This window comes from Entelurus aequoreus, linkage group LG03 (assembly GCF_033978785.1).
Source record: "Entelurus aequoreus isolate RoL-2023_Sb linkage group LG03, RoL_Eaeq_v1.1, whole genome shotgun sequence".
In the NCBI taxonomy this organism is placed as follows: domain Eukaryota; kingdom Metazoa; phylum Chordata; class Actinopteri; order Syngnathiformes; family Syngnathidae; genus Entelurus; species Entelurus aequoreus.
The window spans coordinates 79300704-79313715 of NC_084733.1; the positions used below are offsets into that span (position 1 = coordinate 79300704).

The 13012-nt window shown below is 34.4% G+C and overlaps 1 protein-coding gene across 1 annotated transcript in view; it reads right to left on the bottom strand.

Annotated features, from left to right (window-relative positions):
• Positions 1-11183, bottom strand: part of cpa4 (carboxypeptidase A4) — a 17596-nt gene extending 6413 nt beyond the window's left edge. Inside the window, exons 1-7 of the mRNA XM_062040694.1 lie at positions 11026-11183; positions 5398-5473; positions 5142-5276; positions 2947-3045; positions 567-668; positions 401-502; positions 203-313 (exon numbers count right to left, since the gene is read on the bottom strand). Of these exons, the coding sequence (XP_061896678.1) occupies positions 203-313; positions 401-502; positions 567-668; positions 2947-3045; positions 5142-5276; positions 5398-5473; positions 11026-11090 (690 nt within the window). The 5' untranslated portion in view covers positions 11091-11183. The remainder of the gene's footprint in view (positions 1-202; positions 314-400; positions 503-566; positions 669-2946; positions 3046-5141; positions 5277-5397; positions 5474-11025) is intronic.
• Positions 11184-13012: the final 1829 nt, after the last annotated feature.

A 13012-nucleotide genomic window follows, 5' to 3' on the forward strand; every position in this document is an offset into this window, starting at 1 on the left:
AATGATGCACTTTAAATCTTGTCTTCTCCAGACTAAAACAATGTTATTGTATATTTCTTCTTTTTTCCTGTCTTTAATGTTAATACGTATGCAATGTTATGCAGCAGAGGTGTAATTTTGTAGACAAACAGTACAATTTAGAGTCGTGTTTTCTTATTTCTTGGGAGAAAAAAATATTTTTGGAAGCCCGCAGTTGACTCACGGTGGTGTGGCTGAACACGTAGCCGTCGGGATTGGTCAGGACCAGCAGGTACACGTCCATTTTGTCCAGCAGAGACGTCACAGAGGCGTCCACACCATATTCGGAGGCAATCTACGGGATGATATATAAAGCCCTGCTTATGCATTCCAAGTGTCGGCAATCATACCTGACATGGAGGACTTTGGGGGGGGAGGATACCTTATTGGCGGTCCACACCCCAGTAGCCTGAGACACCCACTCTCTGGAGTGGATGCCGGTGTCCATCCAGATGGCAGGGCGCTTGGTGCCGCCGGTACTGAACTGTACAAACAATCAGCTGATTAAGGGACAACCTGATCCAGGAGCAGCTGCTATGTCCTCCTACCTTGAGCACATACATGGGCCTGTTCTCATAGGACTTCCCGATCAGCTCCTTGGTCACCAGCCGAGGGTACTGAGACACCAGAGTGTCCATCCAGCTGTAGATCTGTTTTGCACACCATCCAAGGAGACCACATGAGCCACACCATCAATCAGGACCCAACTCAAACAATGAGCCTTTTTCAGAGACTCATTCAAGTCTTGACCCTACTATTGTACCGCCTTGCGGAGGAGCAATCGCAACAACAGTCTATCCTTATTTTGACTTTGTTGACTAATTTTATTCTTTCCATTACTTGTTATTATGAACTTTAAATAAATATAACTGTGGAGGAGCAATCACATTATTGTAATACAGCAATAGTTATTCTGACTTTGTGGACCAATTAGAGAGTATTTCTATTGATTTACAGTATATTCTGAAGATAGTGTATAGTAAATGTTAACTGTGGAGCAATCACAGTAAATAAGTGACACAGGTTTTTTGACATAGGGAATAATTTGGACTATTTCTATTGTTTGTTATTATGAACTTTCAATAAATGTAACTGTGGAGGAGCAATCACATTACTGTAATACAATACCGGTTATGCTGACTTTGTGGACTAATTTGGAGTATTTTTATTGTTTGCTATCATTACCTTCCATGACATGTTACTGCATGGAGGAGCGATCACATTATCGTAATACAGCAACAGTTATTCTGACTTTGTGGACCAATTTGAGAGTCTTTCTATTGATTTATATTATAAAAATAGTGTATAGTAAATGTTAACTGTGGAGCGATCACAGTAAATAAGTGACAAAGGTTTTTTCGACATAGGGAACAATTTGGAAGAATTCCATTGTTTGTTATTATGAACTTGCAATAAATGTAACCGTGGAGGAGTGATCACATTATTGTAAAACCATACCAGTTATTCTGACTTTGTGGACTAATTCGAGAGCCTTTCTATTGATTTATATTATAAAGATAGTCTAGTATATGTTAACTGTGGAGCAATCGCAGTAAATAAGTGACACAGGTTTTTTGACAATGTGGAATAATTCTATTGTTTGTTATTTTGAACATTATTTATTATTTATTGTTTCTTATCATTAACTTCCATGACATGTTACTGCGTGGAGGAGCGATCACATTATCGTACTACAGCAACAGTTATTCTGACTTTGTGGACCAATTTGAGAGTCTTTCTATTGATTTATATCATAAAAATAGTGTATAGTAAATGTTAACTGTGGAGCGATCACAGTAAATAAGTGACAAAGGTTTTTTTCGACATAGGGAACAATTTGGAATAATTCCATTGTTTGTTATTATGAACTTGCAATAAATGTAACCATGGAGGAGTGATCACATTATTGTAAAACAATACCAGTTATTCTGACTTTGTGGACTAATTTGAGAGTCTTTTTACTGATTTAGATTTGAAAGATAGCGTATAAAAATGTTAACTGTGGAGCAATCGCAGTAAATAAGTGACACAGGTTTTGTGACAATGTGGACTACTTTGGAATATTACTATGGTTTGTTATTATGAACTTTCAATAAATAACTGTGGAGCAACGATTACATAATTGTAATACAATACCAGTTATGCTGACTTTGTGGACTAATTTGGAGTATTTTTATTGTTTGCTATCATTACCTTCCATGACATGTTACTGCGTGGAGGAGCGATCACATTATCGTAATACAGCAACAGTTATTCTGACTTTGTGGACCAATTTGAGAGTCTTTCTATTGATTTATATTATAAAAATAGTGTATAGTAAATGTTAACTGTGGAGCGATCACAGTAAATAAGTGACAAAGGTTTTTTCGACATAGGGAACAATTTGGAATAATTCCATTGTTTGTTATTATGAACTTGCAATAAATGTAACCATGGAGGAGTGATCACATTATTGTAAAACAATACCAGTTATTCTGACTTTGTGGACTAATTCGAGAGCCTTTCTATTGATTTATATTATAAAGATAGTCTAGTAAATGTTAACTGTGGAGCAATCGCAGTAAATAAGTGACACAGGTTTTTTGACTATGTGGAATAATTCTATTGTTTGTTATTTTGAACATTATTTATTATTTATTGTTTCTTATCATTAACTTCCATGACATGTTACTGCGTGGAGGAGCGATCACATTATTGTAATACAGCAACAGTTATTCTGACTTTGTGGACTAATTTGAGATCCTTTCTATTGATTTATATTATAAAGATAGTCTAGTAAATGTTAACTGTGGAGCAATCGCAGTAAATAAGTGAAACAGGTTTTATTATTGAGTTTTTATCAGAATGAACATTTGGCAAATGTAACTGTGGAGGAGCGATTGGTAATAATTCAATACAGTTATTTTGACAGTCAACATGATATCTTACAGTCTCCAGGCGATGATAGGCCCCAAAGTTGAAGTTACTGCTGCTGCGCTCCTTCGTCTCGTTCTCCTCCATCTCAGCTTTCTCCGCATCCAGGAGATCCTGACAGGGCAGCGAGTCATTAAATAAGGACCCTGATATACCCAAGTACGTTTTTGCCTCGTCCCTCACTTAAAATGGGTGTGAAGAATGCACTGCCGACCTGATCGGCCCCGAAGAGAAAGAGATGAGACAGTATTATCTGCACACAGATGCCACCTGTTTAATGCTTCCGGCAGGATTCTCACAGGAATGAGGCAACAACTAACCCAGTGTAATAATGCTGCACTAAAATATTACTGTAGAGTAATTCACATTCTTCAAACTATTACCGTCCATATCTTTGCACTTTACGAGAAAAAAAACAACACTGAGGGGTGTCCGGTGCGGTCCAGTAGCCATTTTTAAGTTTTTATTGCTCCTTGGCATATTCTAAAAAATACAATTAGTTCATTATTGGAGATAAATATTATTAGATATTACACTAATTTGCTTTGTCACCTAAATGGTAAATGGGTTGTACTTGTATAGCGCTTTTCTACCTTTTTAAGGAACTCAAAGCGCTTTGACACTATTTCCACATTCACCCATTCACACACACACATTCACACATTCACACACTGATGGGCAGCCAGAGGTGGGCAGTAATGCACATGTACTCCGTTACTTTTACTCAAGTAACTGTTTGGATCAAGGATACATTTCAGAGTAGTTTTAATGCAACATACTTTCTATTTTTTATCTTTTTCTTTTTTTTAATACTTTAATGCAATTAAACAACATATTGTCATTTATATTACATTACATTTGACTTTCTGTGAGGTAGAAACACTACTTTTACTTTTTTACATTAGGTTTCATTCAGATCGCTGTTTTAAATGATAAATGAATCACAAAGATTATTTTCAAGGCTTCGGTCAGGCTGATTAGAAAAATAAATAATAATCGAATATACTACAAAAAATGGACTTGTAAAAACTGATGAAAAATGCATTTATAATAATTCTAACCAAATTAATAATAATTTAATTTTTTTAAATTTCATTTAAGTGCAAATGAAAATAGAGCTTCACCACTTTAGTCATAATTTGTGCGCTAAAGAATGACTTTAGCTCCGGACTTCTTCTGTTTGTTTGATATTGTCATTACTGCCACAAGTGGTGCAACAGTGTATTACAACTGAGCACCGCTGTGAACCATCCGGACCACTGCTGAGAAATAGATATATTTTTGGCGGCCCTCTAGGGGGGGATCGCGGCCCAACACTGGTTAAGAAACACCGATCTAGAATGAACATTTACCAATTGAAAAGGCCAAGCAGCAGCTCAATATGTCAATATAGCAGCATAAGCTAGTTAGCTGACTTTTGCTAATGTTTTTTTTACGATCACAATGCATAAAAAAAAAAGAAAAACGTGTTCTTGTCTTACATAAGGACAAAGCAAAATTTAAAAAAAAGTGCCGTTCCCCTTTTTTAAACCTTAAGATACTCACCAGTTAGTACTTGAGTTGTTTTTGCCTTGAACATTTTTTACTTTTACTTGAGTCATAAAGTAACTATACTCTTACTTGAGTAACAGAGTACCATTTTTGGCTACTGTACTCACCCCTGACTACAACACTGATATAGCGTATAATACAGAGGAATGTTTCAATATGGTCTCTGTGGAGGGAGAGGTGGCCAGCGCTGCCTGCAGGAGCAAAGGTCACCGCCTCTGTCCATGGTGCTGAGGACAGAGCACCATCAGACGGGGGCGTGGCAGTGCTGACGGCGAGATATAGCTGGCAGGTGGTTAGATTTCACAGGCGGTACGTGTTAATCTAATCATCTGTTGTCTAACAATAAGCGGCCGGGAGCAGGAGGAGAGAGAGGATACGGACGTGACTGAAAAGTCACGTTCTGCTGGAGAAAGAGTTGGACACAAATCGATGCACATTAAAAACTTTGTTAAAACTGCACGCTTGGCTTTTGTGCCGTGTCTACAATGGAACTGCTAGGAGGCAACTTCCACAGTCTCTTTATTGGTATTTATTAGAGAATTACTAGCTATTTTTTTTTAAGTTTCATTTTCCCTTACTGCAACAGCACGTCATGTTTTATTACAGGAGCAAACGAAAGCATGTTCTTGTGTTTGGAGAGGATTGAGGGTGTGGCCCACCTGAAGGTTGTCAATCATGACGGTGAAGAGGATGCCATGGGCGTCCAGGTACTCTCTGACGGCGCTCAGACTGGACCGCGGCACTCGGATGTCCACGGGGAGCTCGGTGGAGACCGGATGGAGCCAAAAGTCCAGCTGCAAAGAGTGAGTCAGGAGCAATTTTAGCTCACACACTTTTTTCGTTGTGTTTTATTTTGTGTGTGTGTGTGTGTGTGTGTGTGTGTGTGTGTGTGTGTGTGTGTGTGTGGTGGCATACCTCCTGTTCCTCCCCCAGGGCCTGCAGGAGTTGGATCTGCTCCCCTGACTGCACATTGACCCGGATCACTTGATCCCTGCCGGAGAACCACTTGACTTTTATATTTTTACTAAACTGTTTACTGACACACAACTATTCATGTCAGCTGAACTCAAAATGTCGAAGTAAATACAAAATCTATTAATCATTATTTTCTATTTTCTATTCAAAGATTTATATTTTTGAACCACTAAATATTTGGAAAAAAAGAATCCAAATATTTGAAACTGGAGCTTTATTTAACCAATTTTTTATTTTATTTTTATTTTAATTTTTTTTACAAAAATCATATTGTATCATATTTGACACAACCGGTCAAAAATGTTTTTTTTAAAACATAACATAAGACATGAAAAAACTGGAGCTTTTATTAACCACATTTTTTTTTTTTTTTTACAAAAATATTTCCATTTGTATCATATTTGACACAACCGGTCAAAAATGTTATTTTTAAAACATAAGATTATACATGAAAAAAACAAACATAAAAAGAACATTAGTCGTCATTATATTCCTCCAGCTGCTCCAGATCACTTAAATTCACATGTTTTAATGATTTTCTAAGCATCTTCAATGTTGTAATTATTTGCCATCTCCAAAAAAACTTACTAAAAATCAAAATCGGTATATCTTTTTCAATATGATTTATTTTTTTCTCATAAAAATCAGAAATCTATGATTTATTATCTCAACACACACCGAGTGATCGCCACAAAATACTACAGCAAATTGTATATGTATATTTTACCTCCTAATATACCATATTGTGTAATGTAAACATTATATTTGTTTATATGAAGCATCTAAAGACTGTATGTTGCTCGATAATATTTATAATGCATGAAATGCAAAAAAATGTCAACTGACGAAACTAGAGTTACATCACCTTTAATACCTGTTGTTTCAAATTTGATACACACATTTTCAAAACTGCTTTACTGTTAAATATATTATGGAATATTAAGTAATTTCCCCTTGCATCAATGGATTAACTGTTCATATGATGTATAATTCAAAAATCTTACCATAACCCTTTAAAATTTGGCAAAGTTTCTCTTCAAAAATCAGGTGTCTGTTGTTTCTTCTTTGTTGCAGGATCACTGGACAGCTCCATAATAAATTAATTACTGCCCCCATGAGGATTATACGTTTAATGCATGAATCTGATTAGATACGTCAGGCTTTTTAGGGGGAAAAATGAAACTAATGATGTAGATGGCTCAAAAGCGTATGTATCAGATATGATACGTTTGCCGTTATTTTATTTATAATTTTTTTTGATACCTGCTTTTTTCAATATTAAGTTTTTTAGGGGGGGAAATTACACTGATGATGTAAAGGGCTCAAAAACTTATGTATCAGATATGATACGTTTGGAATTATTTTATTAATAAAAACAATTGACATCTGTTTTTTTTCAGTATTGAGTTTTTTAGTGAAAAAAAATTACACAGATGATGTAAAGGCCTCAAAAACATACGCATCAGATATAATACGTTTGGTATTATTTTATTAATTAAAAAATGGACACCTGCTTTTTTCAGTTTTTTTAGGGGGAAAAATACACTCATGACGTAAAAGGCTCAATCACTTATGTAACAGATATGATACATTTGGCATTATTTTATTAATAAAAAAAAACCTGACACCTGCATTTTTCAGTTTTGAGTTTTTTAGGGAAAAAATGACACTGATGACGTAAAAGGCTCAAAAACATACGTATCAGATATAATACATTTGGTAATATCTTATTAATAAAAAACCTGACACCTGCTTTTTTCAGTATTGAGTTTTTTAGGGGAGAAATGACACTGATGATGTAAAAGGCTCAACAACTTATGTATCAGATATGATATGTTTGGCATTATTTTATTAATAAAAAAAACCTGACACCTGCTTTTTTTCAGTATTGAGTTTTTTAGTGAAAGAAAATGCCACTGATGATGTGAAGGGATGAGAAACGTAAGTAACAGATATGATACGTTTGGCATTATTTCATTAATAAAAAAATTGACACCTGCATTTTTCAGTTTTGAGTTTTTTAGGGGGAAAATGACACTGATGACGTAAAAGGCTCAATAACTTATGTAACAGATATGATACGTTTGGCATTATTTTATTAATAAAAAACACCTGACACCGTTTTTTTTCAGTATTGAGTGATGATGTAAAGGGCTGATGATGTAAAGGGCTCAAAAACGTATGTATCAGATATGATACGTTTGGCATTATTTTAATAACAAAAAAATGTACACCTGCTTTTTTTTAGTATTGAGTTTTTTAGTGGAAAAAAAAAATGCCACCGATTATGTAAAGGGCTCAAAAACTTAAGTATCCAATATGATACGTTTGGCGTTATTTTATTAATTGAAAAAAATGTACATCTTTTTTTTTTCAGTATTGAGTTTTTTAGTGAAAAAAAATGACACTGATGATGTAAGGGGCTCAAAAACGTATGTATCACTTATGATACATTTGGTGTTATTTCATTCATTTAAAACAATTTGACACCTGCTTTATTGAGCTTTGACACTTTTTCCTCGACGAGCGCTGAGTCAGCGCCAAAAAAGAAAGCCTGCCGGCTCTAAAAGACAATCCAGTGTTTTTTATACATTTATTTATTCGTATAAGGCTGTCACAAACATGGAATTGACGCCTCCAATTCGCCCTCGCTCATAAACAAATGTTAACGGAAGTGTGTTAGTTAGTGTAACATAAGTGTAGGTGGGGAGTAAGTCCACTTTACAACACACCTCATACCCGCCTGCTTTGAAATGATCCACTTTATTGCTATAGTGAGCAAGTAGTGCTACATATTAAAAACATGAGAGAGAGGTGTATCTTGTGTCTGGCATTCATTCAATATTCAAATACGAGCGGTCATGGAAGTATTGGAGTGAGAATGTAGATCCGCCACCACAAGCCCAGGGAGTGTGCATTACCACAGCGTGCAGAAAGGCTCCAGAAGCATGCTCAGTGGTAAGAAAACACTCTCCTGTGGTTTGGCAACACGTTGAACACCACCACGCGTGGCCTGGGGGACGTCATAGTGAAGATTGCTCATGGGTCATTTTGAGGTCTTTTTTATTCGAACACTCCCTTTGCGATTGATCACAGGTGTCCAACTGAAGACCCGAGGGCCAGATCAGATCATTTTATATGGCCCGCGAACGCCTGGAAATAATATGCATTGATAAATATTACTAAATGCATTCGTTCTTTCCATTTTGACAAAAAAAAGCATATGTACGGCATAAAATTGCATACATTATAAACTTTAATATTATCCAATATTGCAACAAATTTTGTATTATTATATGTTCCTAACATTTGTTTTGGCCCCCAAAAAAAAGTAAATACTTAAATATCTGACTTATGATTTTAAAGCAAGATATGGATTTAATTGTACAGCGTAAAAATGACAATAGATTATATGGTAAAATTTTTTACAGCATATTGCTATAAATGGAAAAAACTCTTGTTTTTTACTGCAAAATCTACGGTTGTTGTTTTCACGGTTTACTACTGTAAATGGAGAAATTTATAATATTATATAATATATTTATTTATATATATATATATATATATATATATATATACATATATATATATATATATATATATATATATATATATATATATATATATATATATATATATATATATATATATATATATATATATATATATATATATTATAGCGGTATAGCTCGGTTGGTAGAGTGGCCGTACCAGCAACTTGAGGGTTCCAGGTTCGATCCCAGCTTCTGCCATCCTAGTCATTGCTGTTGTGTCCTTGGGCAAGACACTTTACCCACCTGCTCCCAGTGCCACCCACATTGGTTTAAATGTAACTTAGATATTGGGTTTCACTATGTAAAGCGCTTTGAGTCACTAGAGAAAAGCGCTATATAAATATAATTTACTTCACTTCACTTCACTTTATATTTTTATATATATATATATATACACAGTATATATATATATATATATATATATATATATATATATATATATATATATATATATATATATATATATATATATGTGTGTGTATATATGTATATAAATACATATACAGACACATAGATGTGCATACATATGTATAAGTATATAATAAATGTATGTGTATATATGTATATGTATATATATGTATGTGCATACAGTATATATATATATATACATATATATATATATATATATATATATATATATATATATATATATGTATGTGCATATATATGTATGTTTATGTCTCTATGAATATGTATGTGTATATATATATATACAGACACATAGATGTGCATACATATGTATATGTATATATATATATATATATATATATATATATATATATATATATATATATATATATATATATAGACACATAGATATGCATACATACTGTATGTATATGTATATAATAAATGTATATATATATATGTATGTGCACATGTATGTATATACATATACATATGTACAGTATATATGTCTGTGTCTATACTGTATATATATATATATATACACACACATACATATATATATATATATATATATATATATATATATATATATATATATATATATATATATATATATATATATATATATATATATATATATATATATATATACATGTATATATATGTACATATATACATATATATGTATATGTACATATATATATATATATATATATATATATATATATATATATATATATATATATATATATATATATATATATATATATATATATATATATATATATATAATCAAATGCACAGGCATATTCATATATTGTTCACTGTTACAAGCGGCCTCCAACCATAACTGCATTGTGGCCCTCATTGAAAACAAGTTTGACACCACTGATCTACTCCATCTTGTTGACCATGGGGCCCAAATTTATATATATACACTAAGTTAATAATCTTAATCATGATTTGAATCTTATTCAATGCAGTTTATGAAGGCTCAGGTCAGGCTGATTACAAAAACAAATACCAATCAAATACACTCCAAAAGAAGGGACGCATAAAAACTGATGAAAAATAAATGTACATACAATCACACAGTGCTAACATAAAAATAAAATCTAACTGTACGATAAAATATGTTTCTAGATAAACTGTCAATAACATTAAAATGCAAATTAAAAAAAATAAAACATTACCACTTTCGTCTATGACTTTTTCTGTTTGGTTGATTTTGTCACCACTGCCACAAGTGGTGGGAAAGTGTACTACAACTGAGAACCGCAGCTGAGAAACACACATCTAGGGGGCGCTCACGCCCTATGGTTAAGACGCACTGCTCTCCTTTATACTTTTCAATAGTCAGGTGAGACACTTCTTTAGTTAACATAATTATTTACCTCTTCAGTTTTGTTAAGATAAACAACTTGAATGCTACATATCAACATAATCGGAGCCTCGAATGCTTCTAAAATGCTAAATGTGATCACATGAATATTAATTGTAATCAAAATAAGCGGGGACATCATTCATAATCACAGTAAAGAGCATCATAAAGGTCACAAACAGTATGAATATATATATTTAAAAAAATGAAAAACAGGTACTGTACCCGACGAAGACGCGCTCAGCTCGGGCCGCAGCCACCAGCACCATCAGCATCCACAGGCCTCTCATCTCGGCTCGCTCCTCTGGGAGTCACCAGGGGGGGTCGGCATTTAAATATGAGCAGGTGACACAGGTGGAACGTTCCCACCTCACACGTGGACACCCTGCCGGGAACAAGTGTTGCTGATTCAGCCTGAGTTCAGACCAGCAGGTCTTTTTTTTCCATTCGCAGGACGTGCAAACAAAAATACGTGTGGGAACATCGATAACACTCCGACTCCATCAAATGTGTGTCAGTCATACGTTGCTGTGTGTCTTTTGTGCAAAATGACATAGTTTTATTCACTTTATTCATGCCTTGTTTTAGTTGCACTTCTTCCCAGCGCCGGTAGGTGGCAGTGCACTGCTGTTTGAATCTAACCCATTAGAACATGTCCAATGTGTCTAAAAGTGTCCTATAAAGTTTTGGGGTTTGACTAGGAATCATTAGGTCAGGGGTCGGCAACCCAAAATGTTGAAAGAGCCATATTGGACCAAAAATACAAAAACAAATCTGTCTGGAGCCGCAAAAAATTCAAAGCCATATTACATACAGATAGTGTGTCATGAGATATAAATTGAATTAAGAGGACTTAAAGGAAACTAAATGAGCTCAAATATACCTACAAATGAGGCATAATGACGCAATATGTACATATAGCTAGCCTAAATAGCATGTTAGCATCGATTAGCTTGCAGTCATGCAGTGACCAAATATGTCTGATTAGCACTCCACACAAGTCAATAACATCAACAAAACTCACCTTTGTGCATTCACGCACAACATTATAAGTTTGGTGGACAAAATGAGGCAGAAAAAGAAGTGGCGTAAAACACGTCCTAGAAAGTCGGAGAAAGTTATAAATGTAAACAAACTAAGGTGAGTTCAAGGACCGCCAAAATTAGTAGGACAAAACGGCGCTCGCCAAATACTGGAATCAGTGAAGCACGTTTAATATAAACAGTGTACTTTATAACAATTAGGGAGGTTTGTGTCATGTTTGTCCTCCTACAGAAACAATATTAAAACAAAAAATATATTTTTTTCACCTTATCTTTTTCCATTTTTCATACATTTTTAAAAAAGCTCCAGAGAGCCACTGGGGCGGCGCTAAAGAGCCGCATGCGGCTCTAGAGCTGCGGGTTGCCGACCCTGCATTAGGTGAAAGTAACATTTAGGAGTTGTTGTCATGTGACGGTCATGTGACTTGCACCACAAAATGTTAAAAGAGCCAAATTAGACCAAAAAGACAACAAAAAAATCAGTCTGGAGCCGCAAAAAAATAAAAGCCTTACATAAGTGTTATAATGAAGGCAACACATGATGTAAGTGTCTATATTAGCTGTATTAGCCTACTATCAAAAATGACTATGTGTCACAGGTTGACACAAATCTTTGTTGACAGAAATGTAATATTTATTCTACACATTTTTACAACATTGGAAAACATTAGTAAAACTTCTCAGAGGGTGAGATAACTCCTGGAAATGGCCAAAGGTATAGATGTTTGTGTCCAAGTTAAAGGAAACTGCAGGCTGTCTTCTTCTAATGGATGTATTACAATTTTTGCAAGCTGGGTAACGTTTGCTGTGGTCTGGAACAATATCACATACAGATAATGTGTCACGAGACATGCAAATATAAATTAAATACACATATAAGTAAAATTAAATGAGCTCAAATATACCTACAAACATAGGCATAATGATGCAATATGTTCATACACCTAGCCTAAAGAGCATGTTAGCATCAATTAGCTTGAAGTCATACAAATATGCCTGCACCTTTGTGCATTTACTTAAAACATTTGGTGGACAAAATGAGACAAAGAAGGAGTGGCATAAAACACACCTTTCCGTGGCAGCGTCGGGGAAAGTTGTGCATGTAAACAGACTATGGTGAGTTCAAGGACCGCTGAAATTAGTAGGACAAAACGGCGCTCTCTAAATAC